Source organism: Pocillopora damicornis, chromosome 14 (assembly GCF_964200805.1).
Source record: "Pocillopora damicornis chromosome 14, jaPocDami1.2, whole genome shotgun sequence".
Classification (NCBI taxonomy): Eukaryota; Metazoa; Cnidaria; class Anthozoa; order Scleractinia; family Pocilloporidae; genus Pocillopora; species Pocillopora damicornis.
In genome coordinates this window covers 11,970,001-11,992,500 of record NC_142683.1, presented here as the reverse complement: position 1 = coordinate 11,992,500, position 22,500 = coordinate 11,970,001, and the positions used below count along the sequence as shown (strand labels likewise).

Below are 22,500 nucleotides of genomic sequence, written 5' to 3'. Positions count from 1 at the left end.
GAGAAAAAGATATGGAGCCCTTTTGAAACACCTTACTAAGAGTCGAGAGCAAAGGCAGAACACCTCTTAAGATATACAGAACACCAATGAAATCAGGTTTCTTCAACTTCTTAAGGAGGCCTATAGCTGTAGGATTAGATTCCTTGTTCTGGTACCATCGCAATCATCCGCTACGGTTAACAGGAGTTGTTAAAAATTAATTGCTATTGTTCTAAGAAGTTAAATTCTAAATTCCATATATTAAATTATGCTGTAAAACATACTGAAAGTCTTTAGACCAATTTGAGATGAAAAAGTATTTTTGCGTGTGTATACATTCTTAGTGAACTATATAACTTTGATACTTTTATTGCAGTAGAAAATCATAACGAATACCAAAATAAGATAGAGTTTTAAATTACTTAAAGGAAAATAAACTAGGAACGATATATCCATGTACATGTAACCTGTGTCACAGGTATATTTAATTGTACTTGTTTGTTTGTTTGTTTGTTTTTAAATGGCAACAATTCTATATGAATTGCAAGGCTTTAATTAACAGGTTTGTATGGCCTGGCTTACCATTTTGCGCACGTCTAAACATCAAACCTTGTCCAGACCTTGACTTGTCTTCCAGACCTTGTCATTATTGGCTTACCAATAACCAGTTCTTCTGACTCAATATCGACATCATTGTCACTGTCATCCGAATCGCTCTCGTACTCCTCCACCTGGTTGAAATCTGCATTTGACGCGAGGGTTAGCTGTGGAACTGTGGCATCGCTTACGAAACTCAACACGGACACATCGGAAACAACAGAGCGCATCTCAGAGGAGGCAGTGGGCGTTTGTTCAACTTGGTCAGCTGGAAAGAAGACCCTTGCAGTACCATTAGGATTTGCATTTGAATACACTGCCGGAGGAAGAGCTCCTACGTTATCTTTAGTAGTCTCGATCCTCACGGTTCTTGGACGCACAGGACGGTATTTCTCTAGCCAATCTTTCATAGTCTGATCCTCCCCTTTAGAAAGCTCATCAGGAGGAAGTGGAGTCTTAAACCTTACATCCTTGAACGACATTCCAGTCTGTGGCACTGGATAGTATGAAGATGGATGTGTAAAGTATTTCGCCCCCCATTTCGTTATTCGCTTCAACTATTCCTTCGATATAGTGCCGAAGTCTGTGGCATATTGAAGGGCATCAAATGTCTCGTGTTTAAAATGCGAAACCGCGTGTAGATTCTCTACTATTGTGGTTAGTAATGTTTTCCAGTCGATAGTATCTTTGTAGTTTGGATTAACAGTTGTGACTTTGCTCATAAGGCTCTTCACACCATTCAGTAGAAGCTTGATAGAGATTTGTGTCTTCTGGGACACTGTTCCTTGAGGACCATTCGTTGTTGAGTCCTCCTTGAGGTTGTTTCTTTCTTTGACACTCATTACTGTTGCTTTGATGTACTCATCTACTGTGTTCAGATTCTTAATGACCTGCTCTGGCGTAATTGGCTGAGAGGTAGAGGCTTCGCAAGTAATACCAAAGATGTCATAAAGAATGCCGAGGTGTTTTAAAAAGTCTGTTGTTCCTGACAAACTCGTCATAAGCTTGATTTTCCCTGCAGCAGCATCCGTCGTGAAAGGTGTATCTGAAACACTGCAAATGCCGTGCACTTGAACGAAGCTGCAGCTTTTTTCAGTCCCGTCTTGCGCTCCTTCGCTTCCATCTCAGGCAAGAGTTTCGACTTTCTTGGTCGATGGATTGTACCACTTTACTTGACGACCCCCAACATCTGTGAAAACTAGTGTCCCCTTGAATCTTGCTACTTTCCTGATCTCTCTGCAGTTGACAGTCATATTTTCAAGCACATTTGTTACCTCACTGGATTCAATATCAAAACGGTACAGGCCACCGTTACAATGGGGACTTTTTGCCGCAGTGAAGTAAACAACTGAAGAATCAGATTTTGCAATCGACTCCAAGTGATGAATACCCTCTGGATAGGCTATTGGTTTCCGTAACTTTCCGTCTATTGTAACCCCATTCCGTTCCAGCTGGATCTGATAAACAACTCGGGAGAGTGTCAGGAGAAGGAGTTCCGGCGGCATTGTGTTGTTTTCAGACATCTTTTCGATTTCTAGTAATAATAATAAAGTCTTTATTCCATCATAAGATAAAACTACATATCTTATGTTACAATGAATTGAAAAAGCTACAGAAATCTACATACATATTATGAATTAAAAAGTATATCATTACAATAAATGGAGCTTAAATATCAACCTATTTACAAATGTGTTCATAAAGCGCTGTGTATTAATTTTCGGGCGCGCGCAGCCTTTTTTCCTGAGATTGTGTAGATATGTCTTTTGGACAGGAATGATATCTTTCAGGGGGTGGCAATCCGTTGATTTTAGTTTCTTCAAAATGTTTCTGTCTTGTTTGTTTAAAAGGTTCTTGATAAAAACTGGAAATGAGATAAAACCGCGTTTATGACATCGGTCTAAAAAATTTTGTACAACCGTAAGATCGGACTCAGATGCCCCATAGACTGAAAGTGCATAGCTAAAATTAGCCAAAACAATCGATATAAAAAGATGATCAATCTCTGCCTGAGAGTAATGTTCCTTTCTCAATGTTCGTAGGACGTGTAAACACTTGTTTGCTTTGACAAGCTTAGTTCTTACATGCTCATCAAATTTTCCATCACTCTGTAAAGTTACTCCTAGTAAAACGAAGCTATTACATTGGGGAATATTATTAATTGGAGAGTAGAGTACATTATGATTTTTCTTTCTAACAACCAGCTCTTTACATTTGCAAGGGTTGCAGACCATTCTATTGTCTTTACACCATGTTAAGAACTGTCCTACTAAGTCGGCAGACGGGTCACTATTCCTAGTGATAGGCGAAAGAATAGTGGAATCATTGGCATATTTAAAAAGCAGGGCAACCATTAAAAAAAATCTCCAAATCGTTCAAAAATATATTAAAAAGATACGGTCCGCTTACACTACCTTGTGTGGTTCCTCTATTGACAAGTTTCCACTGTCCTAAAAAATTATAACTAACAACACGTTGTTGTCTTGCATAGAGGAAACTATGATACCAATTGATAATGTACGGATTTAGAGGTAGCTGTTTCAGTTTGGCAGACAAAATAGCATGGTTCACAAAATCGAAAGCCTTACTGAAGTCCATGGTAAAAATTCGCACTGCGCTATAGTCACTACTATCTAAATACTTGTATGTCTGGTGCTGGATAGCGAGCAAGGCATTTGTGCAACTACCCGCCTGTCTATATGCAAATTGGGTGTGGCTCAGGTTGCTCTCAATGACTGACTGTGCTTGTATACGATACACGACCTTCTCAAACAACCGGGCAATAACGGGAGTAACATTAATACCACGGTAGTCTGAGTCCTCTATAGGCATGTTCACTTTGGGGAGAGGATTAACATTTGCCCTTTTCCAGGAGTCTGGCCATGTATGAGTAGACAGCGACAGATTCCAAACGTGAGTGACGATTGGTGTGAGTAGCTCAGCACAGTCTTTCCAGATCCAGTACGGAAGGTCGTCTGGTCCCGTTGCGGTTTTCTTTGCATGAACTAAGGTATTCCAGACACACCGCTCAGATATTTTCGGGGGCTTTACACTGTCCGGGATATCCATATCACTAGGTCTAACGTAAGTGTCATCATAGCACAGGTTGGCGAAGTAGTCGTTCAGACGAACTAGAGAGTTCTTGTCCAAATTTATCAACGATGACCTGCGACGCTGCGATAGGGCGTCCACGCCCTTCCACCACTCACCGCTACCAATGGCAGCCAGTTTTCTTCTGTTCTCGGTTATCAGCTCAGAAATGCGCTTATTAAATAAAGACAGGCGTTCCTTATTCTTTAAAGATATATGGGACTTAGTCCTCAGCATACACTTGACTAATGGGGACATCCAAACTGGGTCACGCGATGACATGCGTACAGATTTTTGCGGCATAAACTTATTCATCACTGCACGAATCTTTACCTCAAGCACCTCGACCGCCTTGTTTATGTCCACCTCATTGAGGACGTCACTCCAGTCCAGCGCAGCGAGTGCCATATAAAATGACTGTTTCCGATGTTCCCTACAGTCCCGCACAAGAACTTTGCGGCGCATAGGTTTAAGCTTTAATCCCGCCGGTAAAACAAAGCCTTCATGGTCTGTCTTAATAAGCATATGTATGGAATATACTTGACCGAACAGATCCGCTCGGTTGGTCATACAGTTATCCAAGCACGCGTTACCCCGCGTGGGAAAATCAACCACGAAATCCCAGCCAGACAAAGCCTTAAATTCTTGCATATCCAAACGATTTACATCGCCACCACAGACAATAGCCGCTTCTGGGTGTTTGTTCAACACAAGGTCCACAAAAGATATTATATAATTAATTAAGTCGAGATCCCGGTAGCTATGCTTGGGAGGATTATACAGGCCGCAAATTAGCATAATGTGATCGGACGGCAACTGCACTGTTAAAGCAATAAATTCATATAAATTGGACCAATAGACATCCAAGACTTTAAGACTGTCTCTCACATAGACCGCAACACCCCCTTTTTTCCTTTTGTCCAAGTCTGCCCAACCTCTGTCCCGCCTGAACACATTGTAATTTGGGATATTCACCACGGCGTCCGGCATATTAGTGGAAAGATGAGTTTCACTGACAATACACACATCAATATCCTGAGATCTCAGGTCAGCCTCAAGCGCCACAGGTGCTCGTACACGACTTTTTGTTTTCGACAAACCACAAATGTTCGTAAACAAACATTTTGGGACAGCGAAACCCTTTGATTTAGAGGTGGATGTTTTGTCGGTTGTGTTGACATGCGGAATGTTAATTAAGTTACTCCAATCCACTTTCCGACCTTCAGCCTTGGTGAAACGGCGGCCTTGCATCACCGGGATTTTCTTGGTTGAGATGGATCGTGAGATTCGAGCACTATGTTGCCCACGGTATTTCAGAATGCCGAGTGACTTGAACTGAGATAGAACGGCCGGAGATGGCTTGAAAGCTCTGTTTCGGAGAGACAAGAGTTCAGAGCATTTCAAAGACGCTGGCTTAGTTCGCATTAACATCAGGTAGTTCTTATTAACTCCTCCGAAACTCCTGTCTATCTCTGGACCCGGTTGTGACTCTACGTCCATATCTATAGTGATATCTAGCGTGATATATTTCTCCGGTACTGCAAGCAAGGTTAGACCATGGACGCCCCACAACACCACCGGCCGGCGAACTCTAAATTTAGGAGTAGAAGTAGGGCCTTCTTATTGCGCTCCTCACAGTCTGTAACAACAGCCAGGACTGCAACTTTTCTACATTGCACTGACTCCTCTCAGCAGGATTCGCAGCAACTGAGTGCAGGCAGATAAGAGAAATGACCCTTCCGTTGACATTCTTGACAAACAGCTTTCATTTCAAGACATCTGTCGCATTTGGTACTGTTGCACTGCGAAGTATTATGTGTAACAATGTGGTTCTTCGCAGGCTGTTTATTTAAGCATCGATCACAGACTTGTACAGTTTTTGCCATCCCAAGCATTTGCGATAGAATGTCCTCTCCAGATACTGACTTTGGATGGTAATGGACACCAATTGGCATCGTGGAGCTATTGTCGACGGTCGTCATAAAGGTAACTGCGGCACTCGTAATGAGATTCGCTTTTATTTCTTCAGGTTTAGGAACGGGGTTGTCGCAAACATAATTCCAGTCAACTTTGTAGGTTAACCCGATGATCCTTTTCTGCCTGGTATCGAATCCTAGTTCTGGCTTAAGGGCTGTCCCGTCCATAGCAAGTGAGACTCCTATAACTTGGACTTGATCACTGCTCACTAAGTAATTAATGTCAGCTTTTGGGTGGCTAGAAAACACATGAAAGGATTGCAAATGGGGTTTAATTATCCCACTGTCTGTTGTATAACCTGCCTTACAGCGATTAGAAACATGTTGGGATGGACCACAGAGATTGAAATCTGCAAAGGTCGTGAACTGCTTTTTTCCTCCACGTCCAGTGGCATGAAATCCTGGGCCTCGAAGAAAATTTCGCGTTCTTTGACTGAGGCGGCAGAACTGCCTCAGGACCTTGCAAATCGATGAGCCGTACTATGTAAACACAACTTTAGTTTAATTTATAGAAATTCTTGTACACGCTACCATTGATTCCTAGATTCCTTACAGACGATTCCTTGTGAACAATGCCTTGATAATGTAATGGGAACGTAATAGCGATGTAACTGATGCGACTGGCAACAATGTGATATAACTGATGCGATGCGGTAAAGAAAACTAAAAGAAAAACAGAAAACCTATTATTACAAAAGCGAGCTCGGTGTGATACGAAAGTAGAATACAATAAAGCAAAACAGTAACTCTGAAAACTTGCATCTGTGTCCTTGTTCCGTTAATGACATAAACCTTAGTCCTTAATCCGTTCCTTGATACCTTTTAGCCGTAGAAATGTTCAACTCAAAGGACTAACTCAGCGAAAACGTTCTGAAACGTTCGACTAGCGTGGTCATCCGGAACCGCTCGGTCCCAGGCCACCGCAACGTAAGTTTCTGTCATGTCACGCAGCGTCACGCGCAATGCCACCGTGACATTGACCACCTAGGTACTTTACAGTTTCAAAAAACTCACAGACCTGATGAAAGTCTTTATTAAGCACTCTAAACAACAAACGTGTTTAGTTACAATGATATGAAATCAGCAAGTATAAAACTAATAAACTAACTAAATTACTAACTGAATAACTAATAAGAGAACAAACATCTATTAATAAAGGTCCTTTTGAAACGTTCAGTTCTGACAAGCGGGAGAATATAATTATGGCGCCTCTTACGTAGCGTATCCATTGTTCGCTCTGGTGGCAAAAGGTCATCTAAAGCTGTTGGAAAATCGCTGTCGGTGATCTTGGCCCACATCTTCTTATCTTTTAGAATAATAATATTTTCAATCGAAAAAAGCTCTTTACAGTAGCCAAGCTTAAAAGCTCTCTTGAACAGCCTGTCTATGCGACTCAGATACTTATGATAATACGCGCAGCCCCATACTTCTACAGCATATGTAAATATAGGTAGAATAAGACTGATAAAGAGAAGATGAAGATGATCCAGCGGCAGTCCATAGAATTTACAAACACGTAAGATATACAGACGACTACTGGCTTTCGATATAATATTATCAAAATGTAAATCCCAGTTACACGGATCAGATTGAAAAGTTACACCCAACAACTTCAGACATGGTTTACGCTCTATAGAAACCAGAGGAGCAGGTAAGGCCTTAGTGGATTTGCCTCTAAGAAGCATCTCCCACGTTTTCTTGAAGTTTAGTTGCATACGATTAGCAGATGTCCATGCGACGATCGATCGGACCTCCTCAGCTGCTAAATTGCCGTTATTAGCCAGCGATTTTACTGGAATACTTAATGTTAAATCATCAGCATATTTCACAAGTAAATTCTGATTTGGTAGAATGGCCTTAATATCATTGACCATAATAGAAAATAGTATAGGGCCTAAAACTGTCCCCTGAGGGACACCTCTATTGATATTTACATAGTCCGTGACAATGGCATCAACAACAACTCTTTGTTTCCTGTTCTGTAAAAAACTAATAATCCAATTGGTCACGTATGGATTTATATCAAGTGTTTTCAACTTAGAGCAGAGGATATCATGAGGGACCGAATCAAAAGCTTTGCTGAAATCAAAAGAGAAGATTCTAACACAATCAAAACCCGACTCAAGCCATTTCAGCCAAGCATATTGACACTTAATTAAGGCCATTGTTGTATTGTGGCCTTTGCGGTATGCAAACTGGTCGAAGCTAATGAAGTTCTTCATATATTGAGATAATTCTTGTCTGTATACAAGACGTTCAAAAACCCTCATTATTACATTAGTCAGCGAAATAGGCCGCAACTGTGTGCAATTTTTAAAGTTGGGCTCTTTAGGCAAGGGAGTTATGTCGGCCAATTTCCAAAGATCAGGCACAATGTGATTTTCCAAAGAACAGTTGAAAATATGGGTAACAACAGGAGCGAGGTCGTACGCAAACTCTTTCCAAAACCAGTACGGGATTCCATCTGGACCAGAGGCAGTTCTTTTTAATTTCAGTAGACTCCTGGTAACACTGGAGACCGTTAAAACAGGCATCTCGCTTGATTCCGGGATAGTGACAGTGTCAATGGGTTTATAAAGGGGATCAGTGTTAATGGAACAGAAAAAATTATTGATCTCGCTCGGGGAGATAATTGAGCTTACTTGCGAGTTGGTAGACTTCCTTCCTGTCAGGGAATTGACTGTTGACCACCAAGATTTGGATCCTGCACTATGATTCTCAAAATTCCCTTTAACTGCTCGAACTTGATTATCTCTGATCAACTTGTTGATTTTCTCTTGAAGAGTTTGGATCTCAATCGAAACAGAATTTCCTGACATGTTACTTCGCCGAATCAATTTTCGCCGTTGGTCCAGTAGATGTTTGATTAGAGGAGAAAAGAACGGGGGGTCCCTATTAGACACACGTACTGATATACCCGGAAAACACTCATCAAACATGGACTTAATCTTGGTACAAAAAAGTAAGGTGGTCTTCCACTCAAATTTTAAAAAAATTCAGTTTATGCTTTACCTAAGTTATTTAAGTACCATTGGAGAGATCACCTCAAACTGATACTTTTAAGAATTTTGATAGACATGTCGTTGCCATGGTAACCAAGTTTTGGGCCCCCAACTGTGAAAATAATGGTGTTCTTGTAAAAAGGATATCTCAAGAACTAGCGGTCCTATTCACCTGAAATTGGTATCAAAACTAAGTACAAAGATGGCTTTATGTCATGAACCTCAGAAAACCCATATTTTTTATGCCAAGCTATTATAAAATTGCAACTGTTCCTTGATTACAACATTTTTGTTTGTATTATCACCATGGATACATCTGTCAACAACCATGTAACTAAAAATCACTAATAATTTTAGGTTCACAACACAGAACTATACTCAAGCAAACCTCCCTGAAAATTTCATCCCTTTTGGTTAAATACTTTTCAAGAAATCCTTTTTGCCGTGACGGGCACTCTCTCAAAATTGCAAAACTGAGAAAATCAAGTTTAAAGAATTAAGTTGATCAATCAAAATAATCACTAAAGCAACTGGTGCCTTTTGGAAAGTTTAAGCTAAGCTCTTTGATGTTCTCATTAAAATGCACCAGGTGCATATATGTCACCCTCCTTTTCCTGGGATTTGTCATTTTTTTTCTTTCTTTTTCCCCTGAGTAGCCTCCTCCTTGTCTTGTTCTTCTCTTGGAACTTGTATTCAGCTTTCAAAACACGAATCTTGTCCAACTGCTGGCATTCATTTATACAGAATTCACCTGGGGGAATTCCAAGACTCTCAAACACTTTAATAGCTGCTCTTGAACCAATATTAAAGTGAGCGACAGCATCATAAACCCCCAGCTGCAGTACTTCAGAACCAACAAACACCCCCTTTGGCACACGCTCCCAAACCATACCATTGAGTGACTCATTCTGGTTTTGAGTCTTGCCATCAAGACATTTGCTGAGAAGGCTGTCCTCACTCAACCTTTTATAAATGGGTTTGATTTCCTCTCTGACATCTAAAGGTAGGCCAGTTCCATGTTTGAAAGTGTTTGTCCTATTGACCTTGTCCCGCTGAAAACCACACCAGCTTTCAGGACCCTCAGGGCAATGCCCATGGTAATTACTGTCTGCAGAAGAAGCACAGTGAAACAAGCTGGCATAAATTGCCTTCTTCATGGCAGCAAGATCACCTGAGTTGCTTCGAATGGCAATTCCATAGTAATTTTGCAGTCTGTCAATCATGGCATCTGTCAGCCTGCCTTTCCCACCCATCCCTTTCTTTTCCTTCTTTAACTTTCGTAAAGCTGTTCCCAGTCGTTTTTGAACATGGCCAACACATTCCTTCTTTTGAACTTCAATATCATAGACTTGGTATACATCTTTGACTAATGAGTAACTTTTGCTGTCACCATCGCCATAATATTCATCATACTGCAGCTTATGCAGATCTACTGACCTTTGAAACATTCGAAGGGCGCCTTCTGGTTCCATAGCTGGTGCTGAACCCTTAAAGTTTGCCTTGCAAGAGGCTCTGTGGTCTGCTCTCCATGCAGTAGTTTCTGGGGTGTCAGGATCATTTTCATGCTCCCTGCACTTGATACAAACTTTGCTTAGGGGCTCAACATCTACCACTTTCCCTGTATCCATGCTAATAGCACTCACACAGCCATTTAAAGAAGAAAAGCCTCTTCTCTGCCATGTTCCATCAACAGACACTCCACATCTTGCTATGCCCTCATCTGAACCTGGCTTGATATCGTGAATCTCTCTTGCAGTATCACGCATTGTCTCCAGTGAGATCTTCTTTACTGCTCGGAGTATTTCTTTATTATGGCGAGCATATGGTGTAGGTCTAGGAGGTGGCGGCATGTTCATAAGTCCACAAAACCTCTTACCTGCCGCACGTCCACAACCAACAGATCTTGAAGCATACACAAATCTTCTGTTTACTTCAAAGAAACGGCCTATTTGAGCTGAAGTAAAGAATTCCATAGACCAACCACACGAGCAGCAAAGCAAACGAAGATTCGAGGCACAACCTTTGCGTTTCATAGCTTGCTCTTGTAAAATTAAATCACAAACAAAGCATTCTTTGCATGGCATACATTCCATCACAGAAGACAAAATTCTCATATCTACAAACCGAAATCCACTTATGATTGACTCCTTACACTCCTTGATACCCTCAGAAGATGCGGTGGTCAGACCTGCTGGAATCTTGCGGGCAGAAGCTGAACATTCTTTCCCAAGACCTTTGGTGCTGACACTCGTTTTTTCCTTCTTCGAACGCTTCGATTCAGTAGAGTACTGGTTTCCACGATATTTACGCTTTTTTGTGTAACCAGAACGAGCCTTTGGTGGCATTGATAAATAAATTATCAAGCAAAATCGCAATAGGAATAGAGTGAACGAATACGACCAAAATGGTGGATGATAAGTTGGGAAATAGTGTCGCCACATATCATCCGCCATTTTGGGTGCTCGTAACTCACTGCATGTATGCCTGATTGAAATGTCAATAAACAACGGGAATAACCAGGGAGGGGTCCCAGGAGAAATTCCGTCGTTTCCTTTTGACTGCAACTGCGTTTTGTTTTCATAAACAAACCGTTGCTATGGTCGTTGCTAAGGTGAAAATTCATACTCGCTAAGGAATTTAGCAAAATTTTTGACTTTACCTCCTGAATATGGAAAAAAGGAAGCTGTAGAATGAAAGAGTAATGGTTAAAGATACCAAAAAGCACCATTTTCAAAATGAAAGTTTTTTGACAAAAAATACAAATTTTTGAGTGGAAGACCACTTTTTCCATTCACATCTCCGCATTGATAAACATTGTCCCAGTTATGAAACTTCAACAGTTTATCCATATCCAGTTTATGATGATCACGAACATCTCTAAACATCACAGTTTTCCTTTCAGCCTTAAGTAGGATTCTGGGATATACCAAGACCACAGAGTGGTCAGATCGAACTAGTCCTTGAGTGACCGATACTTTCCTCCAAAAGTGTGGGACGTTAGTAATCAAAACATCCAAAATTTTGTTCTTTCTTGTCGGTGTATTTACCATCTGGAATAAATTTAGTTGTGTAAGAAAATCATTGTAATCTAGCTGATTGAGGTCACCACAAATTATAAGGTTGCTGTTAGGATTACCAGTCAATAAATGATCACAACTATTTGTTAGATGTTCCAATAAATCATCAGGACAATATGGCGGATCTGGAGGATGATAAACAGCAGCCACATAAAAGCTTGAGTTGGGAGTTGTAATTTTAGCCCACAAACATTCAAAGGCATTATAAAAAACGCTGTCTAATCGTTCCAACAACCAATCGCTCCTACAGACAATAGCAACACCACCGCCTGACCGGTCAGTTCTATCCTTTCGCAAAATTGAGTAATCCTTCGGACAAACGAGATGAGATGGAAAATTTGGTTTAAGCCATGTCTCGGAGATGATGCAAATATCGCAGTTGTTTGAGTGCAATTCCATATGCAAAGCAGAAGCAGCATCAACTTTCACAAGTGATCTTGCATTAATGACCATACATTTGGGGATTATTCGGGGTAAAGAAGAAGAGTGAGTAGAAATGAAATGCAAATTTGTATCCTTGGGTCGAAGTCGTGCGCGTTTGGTCGTTGATAAAAAACAGTGGTCAGTGACACGAACTGGAATCTTGTGATGTTGTTGACGAGATCCAAATCTAGAATTAACACCAGCTCTACGACCTCTAGCTCTATAAATTCCCAATGACTTTAAGCGATGAATAAGATAATAATCCAGTTTAACCTTAAGACAACAGGAGCGAAGTTGAAATAAATTACGTCGACTGAAAGAAAATCTAGGTCTTGAAGTTTGAAGTGAAGCAGTCGGCATGTAGTTAAAATTTTCCGGACCCGGGTTAATTTCAACATCCACTGCAATAGATAGGTCCTTGATGAAACCTCTTTCGGACAGAGCAGCAACCGTCGAACCATGCTTTGACCATTTGGTGATCGGTAACTTAGTTGAGCGTCTTGCAACAGCAAGGTCTTGACCGCAGCGAGAAGCAGAAAATAGCTTTCGACTGACGCTAAAAGGGCCTTTAAAGGTAGATGGAGGCGAACAGATTGAATTGTGCTTGTCAAGATACTGAACGAACAAGGTAACAAAGCACAAAAGCTTAAAAAAACAACAACGACGACAGTAAGCGGCAGCCATCTTGGCGCACATACAGCAGCTCGTGATCCCAATGGAAATCTGACGCTTTGCTTGAGTCGATCATGGCAAATGATGTTGTGTCATTGATATACTTGTAAAATAGACATTCCTCGGGGGGCGACCCTAAAAGCCGAAACGGTGGAATGGCGGAATGGCGGAAAATGACCTCTAATCCTAGAATACGGAACGGCGGAAAATGACCCCAAATCCTAAAACACGGAACGGATGTAAGGGCATGTTGCACAAATTTTGTACAAAGACACCAAGCGCTTGGCTCATTTATCCCCACGACGATAACGCGCGTGACTAAAATTAAGTGCTTGAACCCTAAGCGAAACCCCCATTTTTTCCAGTCATTTGCTAGCAGCAAAAAAAAAGACCGCATGGCGGAAAATTACCCCAAAGCCTTAAAGATGGAATTATAGGCAAGGCCAAAGGATCAAGAGAGCCCAATAAAAATCAAGTGTACCCACACTAATTTCCCCTTAGGAGGATAACTTCCGCGGATATTAAGTCAATACCGGAAAAAATATCTTTGCTCGTAATAATGTTTAATATCCTGCTGTGGATGTCCATTAACAAATTTATCAACCTCTCTTTTTTGAGTAAAATTGACATTAGGCCTGTCAGGGTTTGACTTTGTCCACATGCAGTGATGCAATCACTAGCGTTGACTTACTTCTTGTTAACGCAATCTTAACTAAAACTTCGACATTATCAGTGAAAATATATCGAGCTTTAATCAACGAGGAATACCATTATCTAATATTAACGGGACCTGTCAATGTCAGTCATCTTAACACAGGTTTCACCAACTAACCCTAATAATAATAATGAGTGAATTTTAGACAAAATATGCTACACGGTTGCTTAATTTAAAAGTGAGAATGATGATGATTTAAAAAAACTGGAAATAATTTCAGCAGTAACTAACATTAACGGGACCTGTCTACGAATCATGTTCACACAGGTTTCGTCTTATAACATAAACAATGGTCGACTCAAGCGAAAACTTTTGCTACAATTGCTTACATAAAAACACAAACTCCGATATTTGAAATACTATTACTTTTCTATCATTATAAACGAAACTGAGCCGAGCGGGCTTGAAAAGCACTGCATTTCCTCGAATAAGCACCCGAGCGCTCATCTAAATTTTTGGCTAAAAGAAGGGGCTCTTATAAGGAGAGAACTTAATCGAGGGGGGCACTTAATAGGAGATTATTAACCTGCACTGATTGTGCTGTAGTTGAGTCTGAAGGCGTTTGGGGTGAGCGCTTATTCGAGAAAATACGGCAATTATGGTCTCGTAGTCACTATTGCGCAGACTGTTCATAGACCGAACTCGCTTCGTAAATGCCGAAGATGAATATCATCCATCACCTCCTTGTCAGCATCCGTTACTTCCACCGACGGATAATACTTTTTGTCGTGGGCGTTGCGAATGCAGGACAATTGTGGGTGATAATGCACTGGTTCCGGCTTGATGGACATCTTCAGCTCACCAGCACCATTAGAGATTAGCCGGAGTTCCAGTCGTGCGAGAACAAAGTCCCAAGGTGGTGGAGGAACAATTTCCGTTTCGCCTTTCTGGGGTTTGGGACGGATGTTTTGCCGACACCCATAACATCTGTAAACTCTCGAGTTCTTGAGCCATTTAACTTTGAAGGTATTGGTGTTAAGTGTTGGTTTCGGAGGGGTAGGAACTCTTTCTGTGTATTTGCTAGTTGAACGCTCGCACTGGGGATTACGTTTTCTTTTCCGTTCGGCTTCTCCAGGTTTCCCACCGACTGACTTTGGCATGTTCTTGTAAGCGCATTTGGTCAGATTCTTGTTCTTAGCCTTTGCATTATTGATCGAGCCTTCTTCCAGTTGTAAAAATGCCTCCATTGAAATTTCATGAACTCTCCTATTAATCTTCTCCTTTTGGGCGTGCGACTTCCCGATGTAGGTGGAGAAGGGAACATGAAGCTTGGAACTGTATTGCTGCCTTATCTTGAAAGGACCCTCATCCACAATAGCCCTTTCGCAATTCCTTTCCTCCTCTTCAGAAATAGATTTTAGCAAGTCAACTACTTCAGTCCAGGCGAGTTTTCTTTCCCCGTACATCTGCCCTTTTCGTGCTTTTATCCGCTGATGTTTGGACTCTGCTGCGTTGTTGTAAAAAAAGGCTTCCCCTAGGCCAGCACGTTTTCTAACGGGGGAAATCATCTTCTTCTTCATGTCTTCCGCAACGTGTGCGACAAAGTACTTGTGGAATACTACTTTGCTTGAATCGGAGAGTGCTGTACCCCTTGATGTTTTTTCTCTTGAATTCCACACTTTTTCCAAACTCTCAAGTTTAGCATCAAAGTCCATGCATCCTTCGGAATCGATGAGCCCTTTTTCATGGTTGGCATCAGACCCAAATATGTCACGTAGAAAAGCTGTAAGGTACTCTGATGAGATTCCTAACGAGCGAAGCTTCCTTTTACAGTCCTCTACCACGTGACGTTTGCAAGCAAGCCATGTTGCAACAGGAAGATAAGGACTCATTCCCTTCTCAACGGCATCTTCTCGGTCTGACCCTATAAATCGTATGTTTCTAGTGCCGTTTTCAAGTCCTGTAAGTGTGGCTCCAAAGTAGCTGAAGGTGTCGCTATCCTTTCTCGTGTGTATTAGTGTTGGCCCAAGTAAAAGAGGGGGGTTTTCAGTTCTCCTGTCGTCCAGCAGCAGATGCCTATAGGTTGTAGGTGTCACATAGAAGTCGCCAATGTTGAAAGTTATGTCGATGGAGAGCACTGAAAAATTTTCAGTTGTATTGGCACAAAACCGCTTAACATCCATGAAGCATGAACTTGCCTATCAGAAGCCAAAACGCATGCCGACTAGGTGCAACTTGCAGGCGTCGAATATAAACTTTTCCCGTTTCCTCCTCTTCTTTTGATTTGAGGGTTAGGTCGTATAACTCGTCTTGACTTCGAACTTCCCTTAAAGTAAACTGTACTGTAAAAGTTTTTGCGTTCTCCACTTGCTTTCTATTTCTGGGAACATCTGAGACACTGCAAACCATGAGTAGGCCCTCAGCCTCTTCAAACACTTCGTCATACACTTTGAACGGAGGAGCAGAACCTTTCACCTTTCCCTTGATGCTCTCCAAAACTCCAGGTTTGGTGCGAGTAAAAGCTTTCTCGGACTTAGAATTGCCGTGTGGTTTGGTCGTGATCGCATGTGGTTTTCCGCTGAAACTGTACTGTAAAAGTACGAATCGCTCGGGCGTAAAGCTGTGTCCACTATATCTGAGTATTTCATAAGCTCTTCTGCGAAAATCAGGATGTTGTACGTGCGTCCAGTACGTTCTCTTGAGAAGAACTGTGGAGCGTTTGCAATCTTCTGGTTTTGTTTTGGATATCCAGCGGATTTCCGGATTCTTGTCCTCGTAATACGCAACAACATGAGTTCCATCGTTTTTGTAGACTCCAAGGCCATCTGCTTTCCAGTCGTCTGTGTTTCGAAAATACGGCGATTTTTTTATCAATGATGAAAATTTTGTTTTCTTGACACTTTACGGGTGGTTTCGAAGCGACTTTATCTTCAGGAGGATCTAGTAATAGCCGTGCAATGTCGCTGTTTGACAATTCCTTCATCTCTGAGGCACAAACCGGTATGTGTTTATCACCAAGATAAAAAGACGCAGTTTCACTGTGATCCTGGGATTCAGAACCGTTCACAAATGTTTCAGAGTCGTCATCGTCAGACTCAACCCTAAAAATAATTATAAAAAATATTAGCATTTTTCGGTTGAAAAAGAAGCACACAGGGGCGTTTGGTATGGGTGAAAGATCCCCTAGCCAACCAATCCAATACAGTGTGGACATTTTCCGCCGTTCCGTGTTTTAGGATTTGGGGTCATTTTCCGCCGTTCCGTGCTTTAGGATTTGGGGTCATTTTCCGCCATTCCGCCATTCCACCGTTCCGGCTTTTAGGGTCGCCCTTCCTCGGGAATCTTTCCTTCTTTGATTTGTGTATTTAACCTTTCGGCCAATGGATGAGCCCTCTCTACGCATCTGTGGAGCCCAACAAAGAAAAAACAGTTAGATTAAATTTACCTTGGGCAATTGTAACCTTTTACAGACTATATTTAGTATTGTGGGCTGTCAGTAGAACTGTGCGCTGTGATAATGAAACACAAGCATTCATCCAATGCGGGTATAACAAAAGCAACAAAGTTCATTGGTAAAACTTACACAGTGCAGGATATCAAATCATCAGCTGTAAGATCCTCAGTGTCGTCTTCGTCATTTGAGGTAGGAACTGGTCCGTCGGATGAAAACCAAATTACGTGACTCTGAACAATCCCGAACCGTATAAATTTTACAAGAATTTTATTCGATCTGAAACAATAAAATAAATAACATTCCTAAACAACAGAACCTAACCAAAAATAAGAGACCTAAGCACATCATATAATCTTAAAAACACGAACAGATTTAACCGCTTATTACATGCGGTCTTACAGAAATTACACTAACAGAAATCAACGCGAATAATTGAATGTAACAAAGCCTAAGAAAACCAAAAACGACTTAAGAGAGAATTTTTCTGGAGACCGCGTGAAATCAAAAAATGTGGCACATGCCTAGAAAAAGCCCTACCTTCATACTTCGCTCAAAGATACCTTAGGGTAAGTCTATAAACGTGGTATAATTTTTTTGTTCAGAACTGTTTTTATTTTTTTAGAAAATCACCAAACACTGTATCGAGCCCCAACCGCCATAACAGTGGCCGAAATGAAGCCGACGAGTAGGGCAACAAAAACGTTATTCTTCAAAAGCGCAAAAGAAAGCAAATCTTTCCGAATATTATCTATTTGTATACGAGGTATTAACAAATGATTTGAACCTAATAACGGGATTATTGATATAACTATGAATTATTGGCGAATATTTGAAAATCGCCAAAATTTGATTGATTAAAAATTTCATTTTGGAGCAGTTTTTCAATAAAAATTTTTCCTACTCGGTATAACTCGGAATCACTTGAGATGAGCATTTCTGAAAATTGGAAACGATGTTCTTTTCAAGGATATAAAAATTAATATGGGGCTCTTAATTACTGGGAAGAAATAGCCCGATCTATTTCGTGCAAATCGCAACGCCGCCGTGTAAACAACCGCAGATAATCCAATTATTCTTTTATTATCGAAGCCATAATTTCTGCAAAATCTTACCGCTTTGAGCTGTGCTTTATCAGAAACTCAATATGTTACCCTTACCTTCTGAAACCAGTGATTAAGGAATGATGTTTCCATTATTTTTGTTTCAAATCGCCATGTTCACTTGAAAAGTGTTTACAACGTCCGGCTTGACCATTTACAATACTCGAAGCTGTTCATAAATCATCGCAGACCATCGCACCTCTTGACTTATTTCTGCTTCCATACAACTCCAGTATATACAAAAGTCTTTTTTGCACGATAAACCAAGATGCTTTGATTGCTTACAGTTTCAGTTAAGAAACGTTTGGCTCCCCAAATGGCACAACGATGTTCACCAACGAAGTCGTGTGTCATCACTCATGTTTGTCACGCAATCACGCTAAACGTGCACAGGACACCCAGACAGGCATTCGTCTGCAGACATCGCTGTACCGAGTGCAGGGCCAACTAATATTTATTTCTTAGTCAGTGTTATGCTTTAAACAAAAACCTGCGCGAATTCACTTAAAAAACGCTGTAGATCTCTTTTGAGTGTTTTGAATCAGTGCCATTCTGAAAAACTACTTTTTGACGTTTTCGTAAATTTAGTCACCCCCTGGTACTGCCTATACATGCGTTGTTATCGACTCTATTTCCACGACTTCGCGCTTGCAAAGATTATATTTATCAATAGGCACTTTAAGTATGACGTTTAACGGCAAACGGCAAACGCAAGCTTGCCTTTCATTTGGTTACCTATTTATGGAATTCTTAAAAAAATCCTGCACAAAAAATAAAATAAAATAACACATTCACGACAAACACAAACCTACTTAATTCCGTGTACACACGCCTAAAGACAGACGACAGAAATTGAATTTTTGACGTTCGCGGGAAAAACAAACGTCATGCGTAACCTCTCGAATGACGAACTTCCCAGTTAACTTAAACAACTGGAAGTAAATTGTCTAGTGCTCCGTGATTATATACATCACCTACATGTCCCTAGTGGATCGATAATGTCTACCACGACCTTCAGTGGCAGGCAGACAGGTTCCACGGTGAGGCGTTCTTTTCTAATGACACTGGAAAAATTCTACCGACTATGTAAACAGAACAACAGACTAACAATTTCGTGCTTTATCTAAGCACTTTGAACGTTATGCGGGTATCAGCGGCCATCCCGAGGGGTCGACCCCCGGGCAACCCAAGGGCAACCCACGGGCTTAGCAGGGGATTTGTAGCAAAGGCATGCCCCGCACGCGGGGCATTAGAGCGCTTTTGCGTTTTCGGCAAAATACCCCGGGGCCATACCCACGGGATTTGCACGTAATCTGCTGTCTCAACGTTCAGCGGTTTTCGCCACAGGACAAGCAAGCTCGCTCGCTCGATGTTCTTCCAAGAATCTGTTCATTGCATTTTAAGAAAAGCGACATCGAGATTTCAATTTCATACAGTTAGTTCGCATTCGAAGCGTCTTGCCGACAGGAAGAGACAATGTGATGAACAACCGCAAGCCAAGAAAGTTTGCCCCAGAAAGCTCGAATTTGAGGACTCCATAGAGACTTGTGTGGATTTTAGTGCTGATGTGGCTTCAGTAAACCATGATCACTCGTACTTTTGCATCGAGGAACAGGCAACACCGACTATATGTTGCCCAGGTTGCTCCAGGGGTGGGGGTATTTGTCCCAATTTTTTGCCCTACCCGAGGGGCTTTAGCATGTATTTGTCACGGCAGCTGTGACAAATGCCCCTGGGTGCCCGGGGGTCGACCCCTCGGGATGGCCGCTGATACCCGCATTAAACTTCAGTAAAAACGTAAATCTTCGAGTCACAAAGTCGGCCGCTTGTATCAGGCCGCGAGACAGTACGTGTTATTTGATATCGCCTGACTGTAGGTCATTACAATTACATTTTTTAAAGCTTTGGACTTACACAATCTCTGTTTTTTGTTTTTGTTGTTGTTGTTGTTTTTTTTAATTTTCCTTACGATAGCGTGCTCATCAATTTAAACCTTTCGATTTTGTACCTTAATTGCTACGATGATAATGGCCATCGCTAGAAACTTGACAGTTTTCTCAACTCGAACTCGGAAAAAGTTGTTTCCCGTCCCTTAATCAAACAATTAATCGGCCATTCTTTGAGATCCCGAATTCTCGACAAGACAGAGGCGGCGTACCCTCGGAGATTCAAGAAATCAGGAAGTTCCTCCATACCAGCTAACTGAATGGGTTTTATAAAGCAAAAAAAGAAAGAAAGAAAGAAAGAAAGGAAAAGAATACAGTGTCATATACTTTAGGTGTTTTCCTAGTCAATGAAACCAATATTCAAGCTACATGTAGTTCGTCACTGCTGACAGGTACAGCTAAAACAAAGGGCTTCGATCTTGCTCATGTAAGGCTGCTTACGATGAACGGAGACATCGCTGATATCAATAATGCTAAAAAATAAGCAAATATCCTTCAGCAATGAAATGGAGAAGCTCTTTAACTTGGACTTTGCTGCCATTTCACAAAGATTGTACGCATTATATGTGATAGGGCGTCTAAGCGCCAGTTCCTTTAAAGCCGCATTCGACAGCTCTAGGATTCTTGCTTCACTTGCAGCGGCCTCCAAGTCGTCATCAGACAGTTCCTCGTCATCCTGGAGGGTCTTTTTCGCAGCCAGTAGGGAAAAGAAGGCAGCTATTTGATTTGCTGTAAGGAAATCGTCGCTTGTAAACAGGCGGTTACCACTCGCATCTTTGGCGCTTACCATCGCACGTGCAACTGATGCAGGGTCTGCTTTCTGTCCTGATTGTTCCCCCAGTTTAAATTTGGCAGTAAGATAGGCCTTCTGTCTGGAAGTAAATCTCTTTCGTGGGGCACCAGCCCTTAGTGCCCAGCCCATTGGTACTTTTCTGCAAGAATCTGGTATGATGTCAAGTCTACTGTTTGCAATAACCTCTGGTACTGAAGGGGTCTCTCCCTCCAGTTTCTCTCCATACACCTTAACAGCTCTGTCTGTTAAGGTCTCGCGCTCTAAAGCTCGCTCGTGTTTACCACAATCTAAGTGTCGCTGCATTGAAGAATACCTTAGGAATATCCGTGTGTGGTATCGCGCTTAAAAAATGCAAACAACGGTAATTTTAAATTCTGGATTTAAAACTTTTTCCCGGAAATAGAAAATAGGGAATAAGAAGGAAAGAAAATAAGAGCGTATTGGTAACCGAGCCTCCTTTCGAGTGACATGTTATTGCGTGACACCATCGCAAAAAACGAACGTCAATGATTCACTTCATCTGTCAGGATGCTCTGGCTCGTTCTATAAAAAACAAACTTCCATTCTTATTGTGAAAGGAAGACTTGTAAAATGTGAGTGTTCCAAGCTGAAATATGTCCAGCAATGCGACGTTTCCGGCAGGAACCTTCGTGAGATGTTTTCACTGTGATTTGGTATACACCGCCTGTAGTGCTGTACTATCGAAGCTGTTGTCAAGTCTCTTGATAACAAAATTGAGGCAAGGAACCAATGTTAGAAAGGTGTTTTTCGCCAGGTGAGCTTAATAAATCCAGTTTACAATCTAGTATAGGTCAAAGCGATAAGATTTTGTTGAAATTATGGCTTCGATAATAAAAAGCCTAATTGGATTATCTGCAGTTGTTTACATGGCGGCATTGCGATTTGCACGAAATAGACCGGGCTACTTCTTCGCAGTAATTAAGAGCCCCAAATTAATTTTTATATCCATGGAAAGAACATTCTTTCCACTTTGTAAAAATGCTCATCTCAAGTGATTCCGAGTTATACCAGGTAGGTAAAATTTTTATTGAAAAACTGCTCCAAAATGTAATTTTTAATCAATCAAATTTTGGCTATTTTCAAATATTCGCCAATAATTCATAGTTATGTCAACAAGCCCGTTATTAGATTCAAATCATTTTTTAATACCTCGTATACAAATAGGTAAAATTCAGAAAGACTTGCTTTCTTTTGCGCTTTTGAGGAATAAAGGTTTTGTTGCCCTACTCGTCGACTTCATTTCGGCCATTTTATGGCGGTTGGGTCTCGATACAGTGTTTGGTGATTTTCTAGAAATTAAAAACAGCTCTGAACAAAAAAATTATACCACGTTTATAGACTTACCCTAAGGTATCTCTGAGCGAAATATGAGGATAGTGATTTTTCCGATCATGTGCCACCTCCCACGCGGTGATAAAAAAAATTCACTCTTAAAACAACTGACTTACTTCGTGACGGGATTCCAGAGTTAAACTGAACTGTGTAACCATTAAAAACGGGAAAGCTATCCTGATTCATACCTCCGACACGACACGTGTAAAAACTAACTAAAAACCATCAACTTACTCATATTTCAATTTCAATCAATGTGATCAATAAGTGAAAAGAAAAAGTGAAATATTAAACTAAATAAACTTTTAAACGTAACGCAAATGTCACGCGAGCAATGTTCTTCTCGAAACAGGGACTTCGCTTTTCCCGCCTTCGAACTCAAC

General features: G+C 41.2%; 1 protein-coding gene and 3 pseudogenes across 3 annotated transcripts; all 4 read right to left on the bottom strand.

The window, feature by feature from the left end:
- Positions 1–22,500, bottom strand: part of LOC149034452 (uncharacterized) — a 38,929-nt pseudogene that overhangs the window by 10,527 nt on the left and 5,902 nt on the right.
- Positions 468–6,541, bottom strand: LOC149034455 (uncharacterized; annotated as a pseudogene). Its single transcript, XR_016182929.1, has 5 exons — positions 6,403–6,541; positions 5,245–6,305; positions 4,000–5,035; positions 3,165–3,816; positions 468–2,110 (listed from the first exon to the last, which is right to left on the bottom strand). The product of XR_016182929.1 is annotated as an uncharacterized LOC149034455 (transcript).
- Positions 9,150–11,441, bottom strand: LOC149034454 (uncharacterized). The gene has a single exon (XM_089193530.1). It carries the CDS (start codon positions 11,095–11,097, stop codon positions 9,220–9,222), a length of 1,878 nt encoding a protein of 625 aa, XP_089049656.1. The 5' UTR covers positions 11,098–11,441; the 3' UTR covers positions 9,150–9,219.
- Positions 13,440–22,462, bottom strand: LOC149034453 (uncharacterized; annotated as a pseudogene). The gene is made up of 3 exons (XR_016182860.1): positions 22,234–22,462; positions 17,055–17,201; positions 13,440–16,874 (listed from the first exon to the last, which is right to left on the bottom strand). The product of XR_016182860.1 is annotated as an uncharacterized LOC149034453 (transcript).